Source organism: Rhinolophus ferrumequinum, chromosome 27, assembly GCF_004115265.2.
Source record: "Rhinolophus ferrumequinum isolate MPI-CBG mRhiFer1 chromosome 27, mRhiFer1_v1.p, whole genome shotgun sequence".
In the NCBI taxonomy this organism is placed as follows: domain Eukaryota; kingdom Metazoa; phylum Chordata; class Mammalia; order Chiroptera; family Rhinolophidae; genus Rhinolophus; species Rhinolophus ferrumequinum.
Window position 1 is genome coordinate 13,093,629 of NC_046310.1, and position 24,900 is coordinate 13,118,528.

General features: G+C 40.6%; 1 protein-coding gene across 4 annotated transcripts in view; it reads right to left on the reverse strand.

Moving 5' to 3' along the window:
• NVL (nuclear VCP like) overlaps positions 1 to 24,900 on the reverse strand; it is an 84,432-nt gene that overhangs the window by 7,459 nt on the left and 52,073 nt on the right. For 2 of the 4 annotated variants that reach the window (XM_033099598.1, XM_033099599.1), the window contains 4 exons: positions 22,347 to 22,423; positions 19,980 to 20,068; positions 17,413 to 17,483; positions 7,933 to 8,362 (listed from right to left, as the gene is read on the reverse strand). In XM_033099598.1, the coding sequence (XP_032955489.1) occupies positions 8,318 to 8,362; positions 17,413 to 17,483; positions 19,980 to 20,068; positions 22,347 to 22,423 (282 nt within the window). In that variant the 3' untranslated portion in view covers positions 7,933 to 8,317. Of the gene's footprint in view, positions 1 to 5,580; positions 5,627 to 7,929; positions 8,363 to 17,412; positions 17,484 to 19,979; positions 20,069 to 22,346; positions 22,424 to 24,900 lie in introns of those variants that run through there. The other 2 variants (XR_004422254.1, XM_033099597.1) reach the window with 2 other exon arrangements.

The window sequence follows — 24,900 nt, forward strand, 5'->3', positions numbered from 1 at the left end:
AAAGACAAAGAAGAAATGTCATGCTCTCTTGACGATCAGCCCTCGCCTGGAGTCTTCGGTCAAACTTTAAGAGGGAAAAGCTTTCCGACAATCAGAATGGCCCGAAAAAGGCCTGGGCTACCTGCAAAGCTGTGAGGTGAACATACCCTGCGAGTATCTCTGCCAGCAGGTGTTTCTTCTGTACAGGGTGGTGCCTCCCAGGAAGACAAGGCAAAAGGATTCTGGCCCCAGGGCCTGGGGGTCAGGTGTCCCCTTAGGACCCTTTCATCTCTTAGAGTCCGTGATTGTAGGAATGAAGGGGGGTGACTGGGGAGGATAGGACAGGAACACAGTGAGACTTATGTCACGGGAAGGAATGCGAACGTTTGATCAGGGACAAAAGTCACCCCGACCCATCTGACCAGAAGAAAACTGAGAGGCACACATTCGGAAAATGTTGATGATGGTGGTGTCTGAGAAGTGGGATTGTGGGTCACTTGTATACCTTTTTGCTACCTTTCTATGAATTACAATGAACTCCTTTAGCAACAGAAAGATAAACTGAACAAAACTGTCCACAAGTGTATTAACAAACTGCTTTCCCACCCTCGTTTGGTCATTGTACACGTCTCCCTTCATTATGCTCACCCACAGCCGGTAGTTAAGTCCTCTCTCCTTTCATGAGTCACCTGTTTTGTGCCTTGTGACTATACTTGGAGTATAGTAAATCCCAGACCTTTAAATATCTCATCGTTGTTCTTTATGTCCTTCGAGAAAGGATTTGCAGTGGATAAGACCTGCCTAACTCTGCTCTGGTCTTGCCGCGGGAAAGTTCCTTCCACCCTCTGTGATCACCTGCAGCTGTAAACTGAGGGCAGTAATCTTGCCTCCCTCCCAGGGTTATTGTGCAATTGAATAGGTAAAACGTGTGAAGGCAGGTGGCTCACAAACAGCCAGTGGTAATGACCTGTGGTGATGAGCTCAGCTTTCGTGGTGATGACCTGTGAGGCCAGTGGGCCTGAGGATACACTGCTCTGTACACCCCAACGCACCCCTGCAGAGCTTATGGGATGTCCACGCCACCAATGGAGCTTGTGACAGGTGCAATGCAGCGACGCCCTGCTCTGGAGAGGCGTCCTAGAGTGAGGAGGACAGATGCACCAGCATAAGGCCATCCACCTGGCCTGACAAGAGGCTTGAAAGTGCGTTAGGGAGACTGGCCAGGGTCATTATTTTTCACATGGTTCTGATGAAGAAGCTGGTAGAATGTTTGGGGACAGTGGCAAAGCTGGGAGTAAATGCCGGTGCTTTTACTCCTTGGACTGACGGGCAATTAAGATGTGTGGCCCACGTGGGTCAGAGTAAGTAAGGAGCCTGGAGAATGGCAGCCACACACGTTACCCTACACCCTGGCCACGTGGAACGTGCGGAAGTTGCCCCGCTGTTCCTGCTGCCCCAGCATTCTCCCCACAAACCCTGCAGGGCTCATTCTCACTTCCTTTCCTGACCAGTCCATGTAAAAACCCGCCAACCCACAGACCCATGCACTTGGCCTTCTCCACCCTCCCTTTTCTTCACAGCACTTACCAATTGCAATATTTGATGTGTGTGTGTGTGTGTACATGAGCATATATGTACTTGGACTTATGATGACTCTGTTTCCTGTCCCTTTCCCCCAAGAAAAGCCCATGGGGCAGGGACTTCGGTTTTGCCTAGAGCTGTATTGCCAGTAACTAGCACCGAAGCTGGCTTACCATTGCCAGTCAATAAATATTTGCTGAACGAATTAATGAAGTCTCTCCTCCCACTTACATTGCTGCCCTTGTTTCTAATTTCCAGTTACAAGTGAACTATGGACTGCAAATTACCGTATGTATTGTGCCCTGATGCCAATTAAAAAATCATTACTCACCTAACATGAACTTGGCTTGATTTAATCTGCCATCTAAACCTGTCACAGGCCCCAGCTGAAAAGGAATATATAGAATCCCTCAAGATTTGAGACCTAAAGCAATTCCAAAAGTCTCCCCCCCTTTTTTTTCCAGCTTTATTACACGCTATGCAGTGTTAAGGACTCCTGGCATTTGTCCCTTGTCCCCAGTGCTGCTAATCCCACAAACGTCCTTGCTTAGGCCAATCAGCACTACCTCTCGAATTCAAATTGCCTCTCTGGCTCAGGAGAAGGTCAAAAAAATAAATAAATAAATAACCCCCGGGAGCTTCCACTGGAGTAAATTTTCATTTTAATGCATCAACTCACCAAACAGCCAGCGGATTAGACTTGGCTGCAGGGGAAGAAAAAGGAGGGGTGGAAAGTGTGGAGACATAAAGCACTGTTTTTTTTTGTTTTTTATCTGAAACAAACTCAACACAGATTTCGTCCTGAGAACGGGGCAGGCACCGAAGCATGTCTGGGCTGCACACGTCTTTGAGGGTGAGCTCATTTCTCAGTGAGTTAAGGCGGGCGCGAGGCCAAAGCTCACAGCGCTTGCTTTTGCTTTCTGCTTGACTGAGGCTTTACCCAGTCACAGAAAACTATCTCCATAATTTAGAGCCTAATCACTTCTACCTCAGCCAATTATCTCAGCTGAAAGTTTTTCCCAAAAGTAACCCTCAACTCTTTAAAAGTGTTTTTATTGTGAAGTATGTCATCAATGCGGAAAGGAGTGTAACGTGTGTGTATAATCATAGTAAAAACAGAATGAGGCAGTGGAAAACAAGAGGTACTCATCAACAGGACAAAGTCTCATTATACAAAGTGGGTTAAGTCCCAGAGCTTCCCCGGACGGCGGTGCCTAGTTACCAACACTGTGGTGGATACAGCTGATCCTTGAGCCATGACGGGGTTAGGGGCACCCACCCCCTGCGCAGTTGAAAATCCACATAAAACTTTTGACTCCCCCAGAACTTCGCTACTCATAGCTACTAATAGCCCCCTGTTGACCAAAAACATAGTCGATGAACCCATATTTTGTCTGTTACATGTATTATATACTGTATTCTTCCAATAAAGGAAGCTAGAGAAAATGTTATGAAGAAAATTCTAAGGAAGAGCAAATACATTTACAGTATTTATTGAAAACACTCCACATATGGAGTGGGCCCGCGCAGTTCAAACCTGTGTTGTTCAAGGGTCAACTGTACTTGGAAATTTGCTAAGATGGTAGATCTTAAGTCAAGTGTTCTAATCATAAATAAAATTTGCGAAGAGGGCAGGAAGAAACTTATCTCAAACTCATCAAGTTGTGTCCATTAAGTATGCACAGCTTTCTGGATGCCAATCATACCTCAATCAAGTGGTTTCACAAAAAAGCAGCAGAACAAGCACCACAGAGGACCCTAGGGCAGCTTTCCCCCTCATGTCCCCTTGCTCGTCAGAGGTAACTGCTATCCTGACTTTTGGTTTAATTACTCCCTTGCATCTCTTGTCAATCGTTTCAACTATATGTGGATCTCTAAAAGAACTATTGTTTCATTCTGAAAAGCTGAGTGGCAAGTCCAAACCTTGCTTTGAAGGGCGGGGGCGACAATGACTCCCCAAGGCAGCCTGAGCAGGGCCTGGGCTCAGCGTCCCTTAAGGTTCTCTGGGGCCCCTCTGAGGGCTGTGGCAGGGCGCAGGGTGAATGAATGAGGTGCTGCTTGTCCAGCAGAAACAGTCAAAAGTCAAAACAGAGTGGGCTGCGCTGGCTGGCTTTTCTGCCTCCAGAGTGACCCTGGATGCTGGAGGTTGAAGCGGACAACTCTGAGGTGAAATCAGAGTCCTCAGGTGCTCTGGGGAATGAGGTGTTCACCTCTTCAGTGAACGGACAGAACCAGTCAAGTATAGATAAGAAGTGGGCCAGGTACACCTTGGACATTCCGTCTTCATGATCAAAAGACTGCAGGAGGGCGGTGGTTGCCATGTGACTCTAACCCTTGATGTGTGTTTTCTGAGTCACTGCTGCAGTCTGGACTAGCTGCCCTCTTGATCTGGGTCAAAACTCTCTTATCCTCCCCCGGGAGGGTCCCCTCTATCCCATGTCTTCCTTTTTCTCCTCAGCTTATACCCCCTCGTTTTGGTGGAGCACATCCTCTGATAGTTTCCTCAGAAAAGGTGAAAGATGGAAATGGACAAGACTGTTGACGACAATTGGCCCGGGGGCTCCAGCTATCCCAGGCCCATCCCTCCTCTCTGAGGCCTTCTGGAAGATGGCCCACCAGCTGGGATGTTCTGATCTGGATTCAGTAGAAACTGTCAAAGTGGACAGAGTCTCAGAAAACTAGGAGGACCAAGAACTAAGCCTGGAAGAACTTTGGTTAGCCCTGGCCAGCCCTTAGGAAGCCCTCAGGAAGAAGGAAACAGAAAACCTGGAGGCCCTGGGCCAGGCCCAGATAAGGGGTTGTGTGTCTAATGCTGGTGCAGCCAGAATTTTAAGGCCTGGACGACAGGGCTCCCATCACAGCAGCATTTTGGCCTCACGGGGTAGGCAAGTTGTTTGTGGGTGCAGAGGAGGCTGGGGGTACGAGAGGCAGGGGGGCCACCTCTCTGCTCCTCCACCTGGCAGCCCTCTCCCTCTCCGGGAGGTGACCAGAGATGCCTCTGTTTTTTCTACAACTTCCAAGTTTACTGACTGGCTACTGTATAGACATTTGGGATACCAGTTGCTTGAATTCAAAGAAAAGAAATGTTACCCACTACTTAATAAAGAGTATTATTATTATTACAAGTTACACTAGTTAATGAAGGCAGAACATTTTAGTCGTTCCCCAGGGGACATGACACCGAAGTCCACTTTCTGCCAAAGAAGCCAGTAGGATGTGGGAGAAGGACAAAGGCTTTAGAGTTGACTGTCATGAACCTGAATTCCCAGATGCTTATTGCCTGTGTGACTAAGGGCAAGTTGCTCAACCCCTCTGAGCTTGTTTTCTCAAACTTAAAATGAAGATACTAGATGCCTCAGTTCTGATGTATTAGTAAGATAATGTTGGTAAGTTCACCTTCCTCTTCTTCCACTATCCCATGCCACCAGGCAATGACAACAAAACCTGACATTTTGTGTGTTAAAAACACAGATGCGACAAACCTGTGTCATGTAAGGTGTAAACTTAAAGTGGGCACAAATAATTTCATTTTTAATAAATGAATCTAAGCTGGTCTACAAACTAAGTTTGGCAGTAAAGGTTTGGAGAATTTGATCCCTACGTCAACATCCAAGTTCTTAGGGAGCTGAAAATAATATTAGGTTGTTGCAAAAGTAATTGCGGTTTAAAAGGTTAAAAATCACTGCAAAAACCGTAATTACTTTTGCACCAACCTAATAAAAAAGACAATTAAAAAAGCTGACATGAAATAGGTGCTCAAAGCATTTGTTGAATTAGTTGGCTTTTGATCTCGTTTTCAGGTAGGGCTTTTCTTATTTAAACAATGAATTCCCTTATATGCTACAAAGCAGCATTTCTACAGGTACCTGAACTAAGCTATTTCCCTCACCCAGTATCTCCATTTCTAAAGTCCTTGGTTGTTGGGAAACTCATTTAGCTTTCCGCGATATTAAATTTTGAGAACGTTCAAGCCAGCAAAGACTTCCTGGAGTCTGAAAAGAAGACCCATTGTCCACTTACCAGGCTCAGTACTGGTCAGCCAGAGCGGGAGAGCAGGTTTTCCTGTCTGTGTAAAAGAAGAAGGTAATTAGAATTTCCGTTGTAATAAATATGTATGATCTCTTGAAAGCTTTTTTGTTCTAGAGAATGCTCGTGTAGACCAAGCTCTTAGAAAGTTTCTTTTGGATGCCTTAAGCATACTCAGGGGCTCTTCAGCCAGGGAGAAGTGTTGTTAAAAGGGCTCTGGCAGCAACCAAAGAGCAGAGGAAGCCCCACCTGCAAAGCTCTGCTGGTTTCCCTTCGGAGAGCCATGAAGTCCTAGTTTGGTAGTCACCCGGGGTGGAAACAACATAAGATCTCCATCAAATTTCCCGAATGTTAATTGTGCTTTGCACGTGCCTTAAGGGGACGCCATTAAAAATGTATTTTGTTTTTGTCACGTGTCAAGCGCTATAATCGTCACAATGAATAGAAATCTCAACCTAGTAGTACTTAAACGAAGAGCTGACCTAACTCACGTAAGAGCCGCAGCTCAGATCAGCACAAAACACAGTCTGACAGAAAGTGGAGAGAGGGAGTGGGCACAGCTTCTCAGAAAGCGGTGTTTCAAGCCCGGAAGTGGGCCCTGGGTTTGGGCCGTAGGGAGCAGAAATTCCGGGGAGTGGGATGATTGTGAGCAAGGGCTGAAAGCACGTGGCCTTTTGCTGGGATGGCAATAAATCCAGTCAGGGGAAGTGGGCGGGACAGGTGCCAAAGGTGGGTTGATGTCAGGTGACAAGAGTCCATGTATAATGAGACTGCTGAGTGTAAGCTGTGGAAGAATGTTAAGCTGAGTATTTGGGAAAGGCAGCCTGGTCTTTGTGTGTAGGAGATTGCAACAGGAGATTAACTAGGAGGCCACGGAAATGGTAGGGAAGGTGCTGACAGCCTGAGCTAGGACAGTGTCTGTGAGAACTGGAAGGGATGGACGTCAGACGCATTCCTAAATAACAGATGACTGACTACCAATCAGTAGAACTGACCAGGACTTTGCGAGTTCTGGCTTGGGTGACGAGGCCGGTGGGAGAAAGGGCGGCGGTAGGAGAGAGGGGCAACGGAAGCTAAGGAATTCTGAAGTTTTCCACTTACAGTGGTCTTGGGACAGAATGTCCTTGGCTGTGCCATAACACGGATGTTTTACTTCCACACCTGAGAAAGAGTTCTTTGGAACAAACTTTGCAGAGGCTCTCCCTCCTCCTCTCAGGAGCAGGGCTAACCCGCCAGTGCAGCCAGATGGCACGTCAACATGCTATCTAAAGAAACATTCCAGAATGTTCGAGTGCCCCCGTCATTCTGAATCATGTGTCTCTAGCCCATGATGCATATTTGCTTCTTCTTGGTGTGGCCTGCCCTGGAGTCCTCCAGCACCCTCCTCACGCCCCTTCCTTGGGCACTGCGATACTGTCTACATTACATGTCTGTATCCTTCTGTGAACTCCCTGAAAGAAAAAGACCGTCTTACTTACCCGATTTGCTTTTATCTATTAATATTTTCTCCATTTTATAAATTAAACTCTTAAAAGCAGCATAAATATTTTTGTAGAGTGAAGTGGAGTAGAAATTTTGGCAGGAAAAAAAAAACTAGGTGAGCAAACCCATCTACTCAGTCTCAGAATACACTGTGAGCAGCACTGTAAACGAAGGATGAGATTAAGCACGACATAAATTTAACCCTTCAGAAAGTATCAGCTAAGGACTCGTCAAAGGAGGCCAACGTGGAGGGAGGGGTTCCCAACTGGCCAAACCTGGGCCATGTGGACATCACATGGTAGTAATGGGTACCACACTGAAAACATAGTAACACCTGAATGTGACGAGGCATGGAACATTTACACCGTTTCCAAGTACCTTCCCACAAAATACCTACCAATTAAAGGAAAAAGAGTAACTTTATAGTGTAAGCTTGGCAGACCCACCTTACTCAATGATCACAGTGAAGGATACCAGTAATGGGGCAGACTGACTAGAGTGCCCCTTGGCAGGATGCAGCACCCTTCATCTTCCCACAGATGCAGAACTTGAATCTCGTCATGAGGAAGCGTCAGACAAATCCACCCCGAGAGCATTCTACGAAGTCACAGGCCTTAACCTTCACAAGTGTCAAAAGTCAAGACAAAGGAGCTGTTCCAGACTTTACGGAAACTAAACAGAAACAGCAACTAGTTGCAACAGCTAATTCTAAACTGGATCCTTTTGCTATAAAGGGCATTCCTGGGACAACTGGAAGAACAAATGGAGCCTCAGGATGAGATGGTAGCAATGGTCCCTGTTAATTTCCCGACTTTGATGGTTGGTTATGCAGGGGAATGTCCTGGTGTCTAAGGAACAGACAGGAAGGTATTTGGGGGGTGATGGGCATCAGGTTGGCAACTTACTCTCAGACGGTTTTGGAGGAAAAAGTTCTTTTTACTGCAATGCAACTTTTCCATAGTACAGTCAAGATTTGTTTCAAAATAAACATTTTATTTTTAAAAAGTATCAGTTATTTTATTTTGCAGTTTAAATCTGTTTGTTTTTCTTGAAGAGGAGGTAGGGTGTTTCCATACAAGATTGGCCAGATGGGAAGAAATCTTCAGCTCCTACTTGGCCTCAGTAATTTGAGAATAAAACGCTTACATGAGACCACATCTGTGTCAAGCTGAACGAAGGCAGCTCAGAGCAGGTGGGCTCCTCTGCCAGCTCGATGCAGTGGATCCGCCAAAGCCTGCCGCTGGAGACGTCACGGGCAGAGGGACTGCTTCAGAGCTTCGTACATCACTTGATCCTGAGAAGAGAGGAGAAGACAGACTGTAGAGCTGATGACTGTTAATGAGGTGAATCATGTCCTCCCAAAAGTCGTACGTTGATGTGCTAATCCCCAGTCCCTCAGACTGACTGTACCTGGAGAGAGGGTCTTTAAAGAGGTGATTAAGTTAAAAGGAAGTCATGAAGGTGGGCTCTAATTCGATATGACTGGTGTCTTTACAAGAAGAGATTAAGACACAGACACGCACAGAGGGAGGACCACATGAAGACACAGGGAGAAGACGGCCATCTGCAAAGGAGAGAGGCCTCAGAAGAAACCAACTCTGATGATACCTTGACCTTGGATTTCCAACCTCCAGCACTGTGAGAAGATAAACTGCTGGTTAAGCCACCCAGTCTATGGTACTAAGTTATGGCAGTCTGAGCAGACTAACACACAGAGAGCTGACCTCACCGTCCTTTCTCCAGGGAACACCCAAGACTCTCATCACTGTTGGTGAAAGTCTGCCCCAAAAATCAGGTCAAAAGATTTTTATGTCTCCATCTAATTAGTGAAGAAAGCAAAATTCTAGACTGTACTGAATCCAGATGGAAATGAGAGGCAAAAGCAAGAGGCTTCATATGCAGTACTAACATTTGTCAGAAACCGCCCGAGTTACTTCCCAGTGAGGCTGCACCGTTTCACATTTTCAGCAACAACGGATGAGAGTTCTAGTTGCTTCATATATCTCTGCCACCCTTTGGTGCTGTCACTTTTACATTTTAATCATTCCACTCCTATCCATCTGTCCCAAAGAAATACGCGCAGTATGTTTTTGTTTTTCTAGCCCTTTAAAATCTTTTTTTTTAAATTCCATTTTGTTAAATTTTTATTTTGGATAGTAGTATATTCACAAGATTAAGAAATACATAAACAGTTATAAAGTGAAAAAAAGCTCTCTCATACCCTACCCCCCATCAATGTATCATTTCAGATTTTCCTTCTGCATGTACGTGCAAATACGAATATTCATTATCTTTTCCTCTTAATATAAATGGTGGCAAATCACACACATGATCCCCCCCACCTTTTTAACAATATATTTAGGAGATATTCTTCAGTCTTTTTAGAGTAGTTATATCAGCATTCATTATTGACCATTCAGAGTTTCAATCTTTAGCTATTTTTATACACAATGCACCAAAGAATAAATAACTACACTGACTATGTATTTCTGAGGATAAATTCCTATAAAGGAGCTGCTGGGTTAACTTTTGTTGTGATAATGATTTGGTCCATCAAAAGGGCTATATCAAATGATACCTCACTAGATCCATATGGAAGCAACTTTTTCTGTATTTCCTCACCAACAGGATGTGATCAAAGTTTTGAGATTTTTGCTCACTGATGTGTAAAAAAGTAGTACCTTAGTTGCTTTTCTTTTATTATCAGTAAGTTAAGAATTTATCTATATGCCTAGAAGCTCATTTCCTTTTCCCCGAAAGGTCTGTTATATTCTTTGTCCATTATTCTATTAGGATTTGGTCTTTTTCTTATCAATTTCTAGTCATTCTTTCAGTGTGCAGGAGATCTGCCCTTTGTAATATGAACTTCAAATATTTGTATTTGGTCATTTGTCCTTTAACAAAAAAATTTTTTTTAAATGCAGACATTTTAATTTTTCTGTATCAGGGTCTTTAGAGTTTTCTCTTAAGGTTACTGGCTTTTTGTGTTGAAGTAAAAAAGGTACTTCTACTTGAGGTTATAGAAAAATCTCCCTATTTTCTCCCAGTACTTTTATGATTTTAATTTTTGCATTTAAATCTTTGATTCATTTGGAATTTATCCTGGTATACAGTATGAACTATGAATCCAACTTTAATTTTTTGAGCTGTCTTCCCAGTTGTCCCAATATTAATCACTGAATAGTCCATCTTTCTGTCACTGGTATGGAAAATATTACATAATATTTACTTTTTGTATCAATTATGTATTATATTAGGGTCTATTCCTGCACTTTCTATTCTGTTCCATTTGTCAGTCAGTTCATGTACCACTACCACGGTGTTTTAATTATTGCAGCTTTTGAAAAATAGATCGGTGTTTTTCAGGCCCCACCCCCAGCTTGATCTTCTTTTTGCAGTTTTCCTGGCTGTACCAGTTTGCTTATTTTTTCTATATAAACTTTAGATCACTCCTCCCTGGTCCCTAAACCAAAATAAGCAAAAATCAAAATACAAAACCAAAGAGTAGAGCCATCAAAATAATTTTAAACAATACGAAGTGGCCTTAGCAATAAAGCTTCTTCTTTGCCTACTAGGCTGGGGAAAGTCAATAAGCAAGATTGCCTTGTACTGCCAAAAGGAACAATCAATAAGTCTGACCACAGGGTTCTCGAACTTCCAGCACGATTGAGGTGAGAAATGATGGAACATAGGGAGAAGCAGAAGTTAACAAACATTTACAGAATGCTTGTATGTTCTTTCATATGAATAATGTTTTTGACTTTCAAAAAGTGAATTTATCAACATTACAACATTATATTTTATTCTGATGATAATCCTGTGACAGATAAAGGCAGAACAGATGTTATCTCTATCTAACAAATCAGAACACTGAAACAGAAAGCAAGGGCAAATAGAACTCCATTCAAGAAGGAAAACTATTTCCTGGACTGCACTTTATATTTACATTTGGTTTGGAGGATGAATTAAAAAACAAACACACACAACTCTACATACTTATTTCAGTGATTTTTTCAAGAACCTCTCAAACAGTTTCATAGGTGAACATGATACAGATATTAGTGAAATGTTTAGTGAAACTCTGAAATAGAGGAAAAGGGTTTCTGTAGCTCAACCTCACTGCTAATTACATAGACATTTTAAGCAAGCTTTGTTTATAAAGTAATTCCTTTTTTATAGTAAAATAACTTTTTAAAACATAAAACAATATTTATTGTAGAAATACTGGAAAATAAAGATCAGCAGAAAAAGATAAAAGTTAATCCTTAATTTCCAGAGATAACTATTCTTATGATTTTGGTTTTCCAGATCTTTTAAATTATTATTTTTTAAATATTTAATTTTTTTGAATAGGTAATACAGTCACATGGTTCAAAATTCAAAGAGGATAAAAGATCAACTCTCACTCCTCCACCCTGCAGTCCATCCAGTTTCTCTCCCCACAACTTATTATTATAGTTTCATCATTACTTTATCGGGGCCAGTGAAAATGCCAAAAAAGGAAAACAGTCTCTTTACCTTGATGTTACGCCTTATTTTTCAAAAGACCAAACAAAGTAACCATCCGCTGGGGCATCTACTTTATTTATTTTTGTTCAAATTTCATATTATGCCTATTTCCAAAAGAGAAGTATAGCTTCTTATTCACTAGGGCAGTTTCCAGAAATCAAATTTAAGGTTTAAAGATTTATGACTACCAAAGATACTGAAAAGAACACACTAGAATCCAGTGGCATCACTAAGACATACATGTAGCCTTCCAAGGGATGTTCCTAAAAGGGTAAAAATAAATTCTACAATGTCTGGAATTGTAGGTTCAGATATGTTTTTAACAGAATCCATCATAGTACCTTTGTCATGGAGTTGATACCTTCCGATCACCAAAAGCCACTTGCAAACCGTCGTCTAACATCAATGGACCCGGTGAGCAGGTTAATATGTACCCGTATGCACATCTATGGAAGTGCTTACCACACAACTCTTAATGGCTCAAAAAGATTAGAACCACATCTTCCGTGATCTTGTATCTTGTGGGTCTAGCACCGCCACCGCGTCTGGCACATGTACAGTAGGTACATGATAAAAGTGTTCGGATGGATGGAAGAATGAGATCTTAGGTAACCTGTTAACACACGAGGGGAGAGGGGAACTCTGACTTGGGACTCATAAATGTCAGTGTGACAGAAATAAACAGGCAAATGGATGAACTGTATAATCCTGAGTGTGAAGAAGAATATCAAAATGCTCTGGCCAGTGGGCTAATAAAAGCCAACAAGTTAATAAAACAGGCAAGTTTCTATGGCGTGGCTTTAGTAGAGGAGGGAAGAAAAAAATTATAATCTATGTTTGAGCGACGTTTCTTTCCTGACAGGAGAACAATGCCATAGGAGGCAGAGAGAAAAGACTGTAATTTGAGATAAAAATCTGGGAAAATAATTTCAAGGTCTCAACATTTATTCATAGTTAACCTCACCTCTCGTCTCCGGTGAGCAGTTAACACTGAAGAAACCAAACCAGCAGAATAAATTATGCTCTAATGGTCTGTGAAGTGACACATACTGGACAAGGGAATTTGGTTTCACTGAAGCGAGAAAACAAAGGATGACAGAGTTGAGATCAACATGTCTGAATTCTGAGAAGCAGTTGACAAAAGGAGTCCAGTCTTATTTGTTGGGATATCTGTCCTAACAAACTGCTAGCTTACTAAGTCTTCTTGGGACCACAATAGGACGTAGCCTCTCGCTAGAAATCAGGATGGGGCAGGGATCTTCAGATGCAGACAAACAGCTTGGTACCAACAGCGTGGGAGTGAATGAATGAGGTGTACAGTCAGAGACTCACAGAAGAATGTTGCTCACTGTCCCCACTTCCCACCCTCAGTAGTTACTGAAGATTTACTGGGTCAGGTGACAAAGTTTTGCATTTGGTCTCTAAACTGGACTCTATTGTTATGTTAGCCAATTGCTGGATGCCAAATCCACTCTACACACCGTTACTGTCCAGCCCCAAATTAAGAATCATGTGGCACCAGCCAGGCAACTGCTCCAAGGAAAAGAGAAGGTACCAGGTGGTATGACAGGTTCACCGGGTAAGAACATGCTGAACAGTTCAGAAGTATAAAGACCCGTTCTGCAGACAGTGGGACAGAGCTCACACACCTTTCTTTGTTCTTTTTCCTTTCTAGACATCTCCTGATCATTTGTTTAACGTCAAAGTGACTGCTATTTCTGTAAGTATGTCTGAAAGGCTAAAATGTACTAAGTGTCCCTTTCACATTTAACAAAATCTAGTGATTCTCTTTTAGTGTGAAAAGAAGACTCAAAATCTCAACCCTGCCACTAGCAAGTCAATTAACTTGGTACCAGTGTCTTAGTAACATCTTTTCACTCTAGGGCTTGAGGTCATGCTGCCCCTTAGACCCAGTCTGGCCAGAGTACCTAATTTCCCAGCTGGCCATAGTGACTAGTTTCGGCATGGGCTCCTAACCCATGAGCTGGACCAATCACAGGCTTCCCTGACACTCTCCTGCCAGAGCTATCAGGGAATGTCTTGCTTTGGAGGTTTACAAACTAGTGGATCTGTAGGCAGACATCTTCCCCCAAGAGATGAAGCAACGAGGTTGCTGCCTAAAGTCAGCTGAACTCTCAACATCCTTCTTATGTGGACCAGTGAATTCTTCTTTTTCCCCCTTATATTAGCTTGAGTTGGGTTTCTATCATTTTAGTATCAGGGCTCTAAAAGAGCCCTGATGTTAAAAGTACAAAGAACTGCTTATAAATGAGCTGTTCAATATTACATTCAGAAAAGCATCTCAACAAATGTCACAACTTTCTTTTGGTTTGATTCCCCCCCCCCCCTTTTGGTGTGACATTTGAAATGGATTCAGTTTGACCACACCAACTCCTCTAATTTCAACTGAAATTCTCCTAAATTAGAAGAGGTGCTTTAGCACAGCTTTAAACAATGAAGGACCAGAAACAGAACTAGAACCAGAACCAGAAAGAAGGCACTGAACCTCCAGTAAAAATAATATACATTGGTTTCAAATTTAGCTACAAAAATTAAGCAAAGGTGATGAAATACTTAATCCTTAATTATCATAGCTGTAAGGATGAAAACATGGCAAAATTTAGCAATCACGTCAAGCAATTTTCAAACTTTGCATGACACATCTGTAATAAAATTACTTGAGCAATAAACCCGGAAGTTTTTAAAAATTACAGCAAGCAAATACAAACAAACATGTTTCTGGAAAACTGAAGTGAGTTTTTTAGAGGTAAAGTAAGTAAGAGAGACAAATGAGGAGCTATCCAAAATCAGTATATAAAAACCAAATGAACTTCTATATACTATTAACAATTAGAAAACAACATTTAAAAAAATTTACAGGTAACATCATAAATTAGAAATTAATTAAGAATAAATTTGACAAAAGATGTGCAAGATTTGTACACTGAAAACTCAACATTACTGAGAGAAATCAAGTGGTTCTAATAAATGAATTTTTAAAAAATGGACTTTACAAAAGAGAAATTAAATGAATCTAAATAAATGGAGAGATATACTAAGTTCATAGATTAGAAAACAGTATTTTTAAGATGTCTGCTCTTCCAACTGATCTACAGATTCAATGTAATCCCATTCAAAATACCAGCAGGCTTCTTTTGCAGAAATTGATAAACTGATTGTAACTTTTATATGGAAATGCAAAGGGCCTAAAACAGACAAAACAATTTTGGGAAAAAAAGAACAAATTTGGAGGACTCACACTACCTGTTTTCAAGACATCCATGTATAATAATCAAGAGAATGGCAAAAAAAGGACAGTGACATAAAGATATAGATTTAGATCAATGGAACAGAATAAAGAGTACAGAAACAGATTCATGCATCCACGATCAATTGGTTATCAAAGAGAGCACGGTAATTCAATGAGAGGAGTCTTTTCAATAAACAGGGCCAGAGTAACTAGATAGCCACGTGGAAAAAAGTAATCATGACCCCCACCTCACATCAAATTCAAATATTAATTTGAAATGGATCATAGACCTTTACATAAAAACTATAAAACCTCTTTAAAAACAGGAGAAAATTTTTGCAAGCTTGAGATAGTCAAGATTTCTTACGACAGAAGCACATAAACTATAAAAGAAAAAAATGATAAACTGGACTTCACCTAAATTTAAAACTCCTGTTCTTCAAAAAATGTCTTCAGAAAATAAAAAAAAGTAAACAATAGGTTGGGAGTAAATATCCTCCAAATGTATATAAAGGACTTCAATCCAGGCCAAACTAAGAATCAGTACAACTTAATGAGAGAACTCAATTTTTTAAGAAAATGAGGACACAAAACAAGATATCAAATGACCAATAAACACATGAAAATATGCTCAAAATGGTAATCATTAGAGAAATGCAAATTTAAACTGCAATGGGATACTATTTCACGTTCAGTAGAATGGCTGAAAGTAAAACACTGACAATACTCGAGTGTTGGTGAGAGAATGGAGCAAAGAGGAACTCATGACACAGCCACTCTGGAAAAAGGGTTGGCAGTTTCCTATAAAGTTAAACATACACTTACCATAAGACCCAGCAATTCCCCTCCTGGTTATTTATTTACTCAAAAGAAACACACACACACACACACACACACACCCGCTCACCCCCCTTATTCATAAAAGCCCGGAACTGGAAACCAAGATGTCTGCCAACAGGTGAGAGGAAAAGCACACTGTGGTAAATTCATATAATGGAAAACTATTCAGCAAGAGAAAGGACGGACCTCCTGAAAAACACAACAACATGGATGAAATGTCAAAACATTACCCTGAGCAAAGCAGCCAGACACAAATGAGTACATACTGTAGGAGTCCACTGATCCAAAGTTCCAAACTAAAGTGAGAGGATGATGACAGAAGTCAGCTCAGTGGTGACCCGGAGAGAGAGGCATTTGTAAAGGGACTGATACCTACACAGGAACACAGGGAGCTTTCGGAAGCGATGGAAATGATCTACTCATACATACTGACCACAGTGCTGGTTACATTCGTCAAAACTTACGGAACCGTGCTTGTGCATTACTGTGTGTGAATTAAATGTCAATTAAAAAAAAAGGTTAGAGGTAAGAGCGGCAAATGTGGAGCTATGCCAATTTGTTCTCATTTTTGAACAGCCTCAAAAGTTGGGCTGCTGATAAGAAACATTTCAAATAAAAAAAAATGTTTAAAGACTCAATTTTTGGGAGAACACATATCACTACTCTCTTGTTGATGAGAATGAAAAGTACCAGTAATATTAACTGTCACACTGTTTGTGATTTTAATGAATAAGACTGTGTTTATTCAAAGATGTTCAGTAAAATAAAAACATTTCCTCTAATATATAAAAATGCCTAAGAGATCAAGGCAGACTGTTGTTTCTCCAAACGTGGTGAAAAACTCAGTGCAAGTTCAGCACACTCTCACTTTACTCTTAGCTGAATAAGAAGTTGTGCGCCTAAAAGATACCATCACCAGCCCCCAAACCCTTAACGGGTTATTTTAGTTAAAAGATGGTCAACTAACTTAGAACTTTAGACCAAGACTGGAAGCACTGAAACACAGCAATCTATTTCATGTAACTGTTTGGACTTTGACTTAACAGTTTTCAATCAATAATCATAACGGGCAATTCTGAGCCTGGGGTAATAAAGGGCTAATGATTTAAAGACAGTTTTAGAACAGTCCAGAACAGGTTCTCATGGCTAGGGCATATTACACTTCTAGGAGTCCGGAAACAAAAGATAGCCAAGTGAGCAAAACTTAGCATAACAGTATCCAACCTAGACAGTTCTTAGGCCTGCATATTTCCCTACTAACTCTCCTTGTAAGTGTCATAGCTACCTGATTTCACTAATAACAACCATTTTAACTTGTTACAACAGAACACCTCAACACGGTAAGAAATAAACATGCAAAATCTGGCATTTTATGTAAGGAAAGGCCAGAGTGATTGATTTTTTAAACCTTCTCCGACCTTGTGGTGAAGATATTTTTACTTTCCTGAAACATAAGGGTAAGTCCCTAGTACTTAGAACTTAGTTTGGGTAGGCTAGCTCCAAAAAGATAAGAAGCTATTTGTTTAAAAGGGTGGAGAGTAAGTCAAATACTACTTGAATAAGATTGGTTAAAAATCCTGAGATTGTGGAACCAGACACAAGAGGTCATTCTCTCTCTGTGCTTCAGTTTGTAAGAAACATGCAATCTCCTCACAAAGGCAGACATTTTGTTTGTTTTCAGGAGTTCACATCTACTGGTCTCCATTCTAGTCTCTTTTCTCTGAACAGTGAAGAGCACTGCTTACCTTTTTTGATATAGATGATTTTACTTTCTTAAAGGCGTCTTCAAAGTGCTTCTGACTAATCTTGAGTTCACCTGTGGAGCAAATGCAAAAACATACACATCTGGGTATAGTATGTGAACTGTGATTTATAACTTAGTTTCTCTTAAGAGACTTCCAAGCATTCATTCACAGGGAACGCTGAGGAAATTAATGACGACACTGGCTCTTCTTTTCTCAGAACAATATTTAAAGCAGATATAGTCTACTCATCAGATTGTTTTAGATTGTCTTTTCCTTTTAATTTATCTATTTCTGACCATATTTAATTCTACATAAATGCTTAAGTTTTTATATCATACATTTTAGTGCAACCTTCCTCCCCCCCCGACAGCAATCAAAACAGTTTATTTTGGGACAAATTATATAAAAAAGGTAGTTTGTCGTTAATTAGAGAGAGATTCTGATCACTTTTTTAAGAAAAACAGTCCATATGTCCTATTTGTTTCTTTTCCCCCAGCTTTACTGAGATACTGTTGACATAGGACATGAAGGTTAAGGTGTGCAACGTGGTGTGGTATGATACACGCATATATTGTGACGTGATTACCACAATTAGGTTAGTTAACACCTCTGCCCCCTCACATGGTTACCTTGGTGTGTGGTGATAACATTTAAGATCTACTCTCTTAACAACTTTCAAATATATAATACAATATTGTTAATTATAGTCACCATGAAGTACATTAGACCCCCAGAACTTACTCATTTTATTGCAGGAAGTTTGCACCCTTGACCAATGTCTCCCCTTTTCTCCCGCCCTCTGCTCATCAAGTTTTAAAGCAGTACCACCCAAAGAAACCTATCATTCATAAGCAGATAACCCTTTGTAAGTCCTCTGTGCACTCTTTACCTTAACTTAATGGTGATGTTTATGAAGAAGAATCAGAACGCTCTCTTTTAAGACAATTCAAATATATTTAAACGGGAATGGAAAGTAGAATTCCATAGCATTTAAGAGTACATACACATAATTAGATGTTATGGAGTTATAATATCACAATGTATAAATATAGATAACATCACGACACTGGATTAGAAGGGGCTTCTGATTCTTTATAAAGTTAGGTTATTATGTAAGTAAGAGAAATCAAGTAACTAAATGCTAAATCAGGCTTGCTTTAGAATGTTAATGTAGAAAAAAATGTTAATATGGCAACTTACATGATGACAATTTTTACTTAAAATAGTAAACTTTCTACACAGATATTAGGATAGAATATTTACCTAAAAATAAAATAATATGTGTCATTGAACACATCAAATGGAAGCCGAATGGCATTTCAGTTTCAGTAAGATACCAATGCCAAGTCCCAAAGGACAGACAGCTGGAAATGACAACTGTAGCATAGCAGAGCTATCAGAACTTGTACTAGATGTTATGACATCCTAACAGAATTATTAGCAGCAATACATGCAAAGCACTTTAATTTTAATAACAAAACAAATCTCAAGATAGTCAGTAGATCCAGCTCTCAGAGAGCATCCTATACACACGATGTTCTTACAAGATATTCTGATTTTGCTAACTGCAGCCCACCTACTTCCAAAAGGAATTTAAAATAGCTCACAATAAAAGAAGTTCAAATAACTGAATCTTGAACTTAAATAATAATAAACTTGTGGACTTCATAATTAAGCTAAGCTAAGCATATGCTGCTGTAACTGTAAACAAAATTTAGCTCTAAGATTCTTGGTAGCCAAAGAAAAAAGGGAACAGAAAACCAATACAAATAAAAAAAGGCAGAAGTCTACTGAATAAAGAGATGAATACAGATTCGAACTTCAGACGAAAGTACAGATTTCGAGGACAAGGGAGGTCTTTTGAAGAAGGTATCCTACAGAACTGTGAAGACAGCCACAAACAGCAACTGATGAAACGATTGCCACAGGAACCAAGCAAGCAGAGTAAAGGCTGTCTCTGTACTTGGCATGGTTGGAATGCAGGTGACAAATGAATCAATTTGGCCACACACACCCGTATCGTACAATTGAAGATACCGTTAAACGTGAAGAATGGTGCAAAGCTGTTGAGATGGTCGCAAATCATAATATAATAGCATATTTATACATCGATTTTGCAAATATGAAAGGAAAGTTTGAGTATATGGAAAGTTTTTTCGATTTTCACTTCTGTGTGTGTGTGTGTGTTAACCTCTCCAATTTAAACTGCATTTTAACAGGAAAGTAGCTATTACCTTAGCAAAAGATTGAGGTTTTCCAGAATAGACCAAACTCATGATGAGTCAGTAAATGGACCCACTTGCCTATATCTAAGCATTTGTATATGACAGGAAAAGATATGATACTTTTTGTCAGAGAAATACCAAATAACTTTGTTGTTATTATACTTGTCAGTCACAGAGGTTAAATAATATTCAGAACAGCTTCTAAAGGTCTCATCGGGAATCATCAGTTTTAATATCACAGATAACATGCTAGATAATGTTCATTTTCCAGGTCAACAGTGGTTTTAGGTGTCCAGAGTGATTAAATGATCAGAACTGAAAGATTCTTGGAGAGAACTGTACCTTTTTCATTTCCACTCTTCTGTCTTGCCATTTCCTGTCTCAGGGCACAGAGAGAAGCTTCCCGCACCAAAGCAGAGAGATCTGCTCCCCTGTAACAAAAGAAGTGTTCTTATTTATTTATGCTTAGACTCAGTAAAAGACCAGAAAGAAGTCTGAGAGCAATTTTCTTTTAAGTCACATATTAAACCATCAGGAAAGAAACTGACTAATAAAGGTGGGATACACTGATTATGGACAGTAGGAAAGAGATTTTAGTTTTCATTTAAAATATTTCTAACTTTCAGAAAAAAGGAAATCGTGGAGGAAGCAATACAATGAATCATAAACAGTTCCATGCTAACAGCTAGAGATACTAATGTTAATATAAAAAGTTCAGAACATCCAGCCAGTAAAAGAAACTTATGTGTTATTATTTAATTTTTTTTTCTTTGTGTGACCTCATTAAAGTGCTGACTGGCCCATTCATATATTACCTAGTGTCTAAAATAAGCTTACATAAAAAGTAATTTATGGCTCCATGTTCAAAAGGATAGAAAATACAAAGGCTAGAACATTTTTGATGCAGTTGGTTAAGGCTTGAGCTGAGTGGATACATCACAAGTTACATAAAATACAACGAGAACTAACAAGCCTTCATTTAAATTATTTAGTGTAACAATATGCTGAGTCAGAATGGTTCTTGAGTTCAATGAAAGACACTGGTGCTGACTGGTGTTTCACTGTATCACAGCTCTAACAGAATTCTTGGTGATTCTTTGAGAAAGAGTTTGAATTCGGGGACAAAAACCTTATTCCTAAATATTAATCTTATTTAATGTACAATGTTGACGATCCACAAAATATAAAGAACTGAAGACCCACAGAGCTTAAATTACTGAATCCAATGCTTCTGCTATAAAGGGTTATAACATTATTTAATATGCACGTACATGCTGTGGTCATTTCTCTCCTTAATGTTAAATCTACCCCTGGTGCCGAGACACCATTAATTAATGTAAACAGATGGCTGAGGACAGTAGCGTTACAGTGCCTCTCAAACGGTGAGGACGGTGGCATTGAAACCCAAAGTGGACACCGTTCGGCTTTAACCCTAACTCTTTATATACACTGACACCCTACATGGTATAATCCTAAAGATCTGGTCCAGGGTAAATTTTGCCATCAAAACTGCCTGTTACTGAAAATCTTCAGATTTTTGCACTCAGCTGTAAATCACTCACTTAAGACTCTTTTTTTTTTAACCCCTTAGTAGTAAATTCATTTCATTACAGACTGGTATGGGTTTGACTCCCAACTAGGGGGAGAGACACATTTTCCTTAAAGGGAAGGAGGGCCTTTTACGTCTGCCCCTCACGACCACTGCCCCTTTGATCACTTCCCCTTCACTGAGACAATCACTGCTTTCTTGGCCCTAAATGAGCCAAGATTCCTGACCAGACTGTGACATATGTCTCAAGTGTGTTGGCTGAGGTGCAGAACAAAGACTGAGACTCAGCCCTAGATGTCCACATGTGAAAAAACTTTGTATCCTGACCATACTCCCTATAAATGATCAGCATGATTTCAAGTGAAATCATCTGGATAGAGATGGTTATGTGAAATTCTTTAACCGGAACTGGAAATCACCGAGTGCCTGTATTACTACCAGTGGACAGAAATTTACATTGCTGAACAGATTCCTGAGGACTTCAAAGATGGAAACACCACCTGTTCTTGACTCAGCTTCGGAAAGCCCATTATCTGGCCCTGCCCTACAGGACTATCTCAAACACCACGCATATTGTGGACAATCAACAAGGCTTTACAAATAAGCCAGAGCAGATGTTTCCCACTGATAAAAAAACTTGAGTTTCATTTTCTTCCTTTATATCAAAATTGGGAAAGTTAACAAACAAATTTCCTTAAAAACATATGAAGAGAACAAAAACTAAACCACCACAAACGTATGAGAGCTGAGGGCAGAGGTGTTTGATTTCTTGCAGGCTCTGTGGATCTTCACAGCTGTGCTGTGAAAAAGGAATACTGAGGCTTGGGAAACGTGGCATTCATACGTTATTCTCTTCTAAATGCTGAAGCACCTGGACAATTTGGCAGCCTGTAATGATATGTGTGCTCAAATATTCTGGAAGGACAGATAGTTTGTGAAGGGCAGCAATGGTGGTCAAGGCAGCGGAGTACCAAGAATCAACAACAGAGAGGAGGATCCCCCTCTCCCAGAATTCCTCAGAAAGTCAAAATGGGCAGTAGTTTCTCTAAGGAGGGAGCAAGCAAAGGCGAGACACAAGAGGCAGGTGCTCCACAGGGGGCCTAATGTAACCCTCCCAACATCCTCATGAGAATTAACTCACTGGAGACTGAGATACTTACGAATAGCAGTCACAGCGAAGGTCACCAGCAATTGCTTCCAGATTTACATCTGCATCCAGTGGGGGTTTGGTGCCATTCTAAATAAAAGAGAAAAACGATTTTTCATGGAGGCTTTAAAGACCAGTGCTTTTCCCCATGATAGGTTCTCAATACACAGTACTGGCTGCTTGACTAAATGAATATAACTGACTCCCAGACCAGTGTTATAAGATTTTCATAAATTTCCATTGTGAGAAATGAGCTTAAGTAGCAGACTCCGCGCTTGGACAAGTGAAAGGCAAACAGTGTTTGCTTACAAAGACGGACAAACCTGTGCGCGGTTGCAGCAAAAACAAAACACCACCAAGAACCAAATCACCACCTCAATCTTCCCAAAGATGAAGAAACACAGTTCCTTTGCCTGAATGAATATGGCAAAGACTGAAGCCGTGCTTCCTTTTGATGTGCACATGTGCCTTGGTTTAGGTGGGCTGGGAAGGGAGAAAGAATATGGAAGCAGGACAGGAGAGAGGAAGCAGGAAGCTCTGCCACACAAGCCCCAGGCCCTCGGTGCCACATGTGCTCTTGCTTAACCCTCTACCTGGACTCAGCCCTGACGCTGGTGCCAACTCCCTTCAGCTCATACCAAGAGAAGAGAGAAAGGACAAGTATCAGAACAGTTTGAGGGCTACAACACAGAACCTTGCACGCTGATACAATACGTGTTCAGTAACATTTTTAGTGACTTCAACAGCAGAGGCAAACAAAACAGTTTTCAGTGGTTTAAAATGTGTGACAGGTAGATGGCAGGTTACGTTCGTTGAGAATTTGATCTATTCTGATTCATAACTTACATATATACTGCATACAATCTTTTTGGCAAATATTACATTAGGAAATAAGTAGTTTAAGAAGAAATACACCGAAAAAAGTGAATAAACATATGCCATTAAGCTTCAAGGAAAGTATAAATATTAGTGTGGCAGGGGTTCCAAGAGGAGGTGGTTCAGACGTGGCCCCTGGGCCCACACTCAGACGGTGGCTTCTCATGCCCTCCCAGCTGGGCATGTTTAAGAATTTCATAAACTGTACATCTGCTATTATTTGATAAAATGCAAATGTTCATCTGACACAGATTCAAGAAACAGATATGTTTCCTGGTCAATCCACTTTGACCTGGGAAATAATCATGAGAAAATACACTCTGTGTAACATCAGGCAAACAATCTTTGTTCTTTTTTTCCTTTTTTCCTCTGGTTGTGTGTAAAACTAGATGGTCAGACCGAATGATCCCTAAGGTTCCTTTTAACATAAACGGTTTCAATGTAGTCAGTTAACCCAGGAGGGGTCGGGGTGGGTAGTGGCTGGAAGGAAGCAGGAGAGCAGCATCTTGGCTCTGGTAACGTTCTCTCTCAATGTGGTAAAATCAGCCTAACAAAATGTATCACTTAAACCATTTTTAAGTGTCACAGTTTAGTAGCATTAAGTATATTCACACTATTGTGCAACCATCCATCTCTAGAATTTTTTGCACCTTCTCATAGTGACATTTTGTATGCATGAACCACTAACCTATCCATTTCCTCCTCTCCCCAGCCCCTAGCAACCACCATTCTATAATACTTTCTGTCTCTAGGAATTGGACTGGTAACGTTCTCTTTCTTATCTGGAGGTCTTGTTTATAAAAACTCATGGACTTAGACATTTAATGATATGTCCACTTTTCTGCATGTGTATTATACTGCAATAAAAAGGTCTAAAAATTGGAAGTAACAGTGGACCAGGAAATAGAAAATGTTGAGTTCTAAAATTCAAGTCTGCAACTGAATGGACCTTTGATAAGCTTCGAAATCTGTTTTGGTACTAAAAAAACCCGGTACTTTATCTCCAGATGAGCAGGTATCATTTTGTGCTATATTTGGCGGAGGGGGTCTTCTTTAAATAGTGATGGTGAACCTGTAACAGGGACTTTTTATGATGGGGAACAGAAATATCTGGGCTTTCCAAGCTATGCCCGAGTCTCAATCCATCATTAGAAGTAGGTGGGGGTTAGAGAGGACAGACTACCTCATTAGGCATGAGCCCTTACTAGATTCTTTGTTTTCATCAGATATTATCAACCTTACTTTGACTGTCAGGAAGCATATGGATGTTCCCTTACATTCCATGTGCTGCTAGCGAATTTTATCTCAAATTTTCTACTGTCCTGTTTTAATCCAAAACTCAATCATCAGAAATAAATCCTTGGAGGATTGCCCAAGGATAATTCTTTTACATGTCTCATTATCTAAATTCCTCCTTTAGGCCGAGCTGGACTGTCATAACAGCCTGCGGGTCATCAGAGGGCATTTCTCTGACCTTTCAAAAAGTTGTTTTTAATGAACTGGCTTTGACTTACGTTCTTGCCTTACCTTAGCAGAACCATCAGCCTCAGTCCTGACAGGCCTGTACTATGTTTATGATGGGGATGTTAAAAACAGTCCACCCCGTCTTAGTGTTCTCTGTATGAGGACCCAGAGGGGAACTTTTTCTCACATCTGCATCCTGGGAGCAACTGACAGCTTTCTATATTTAG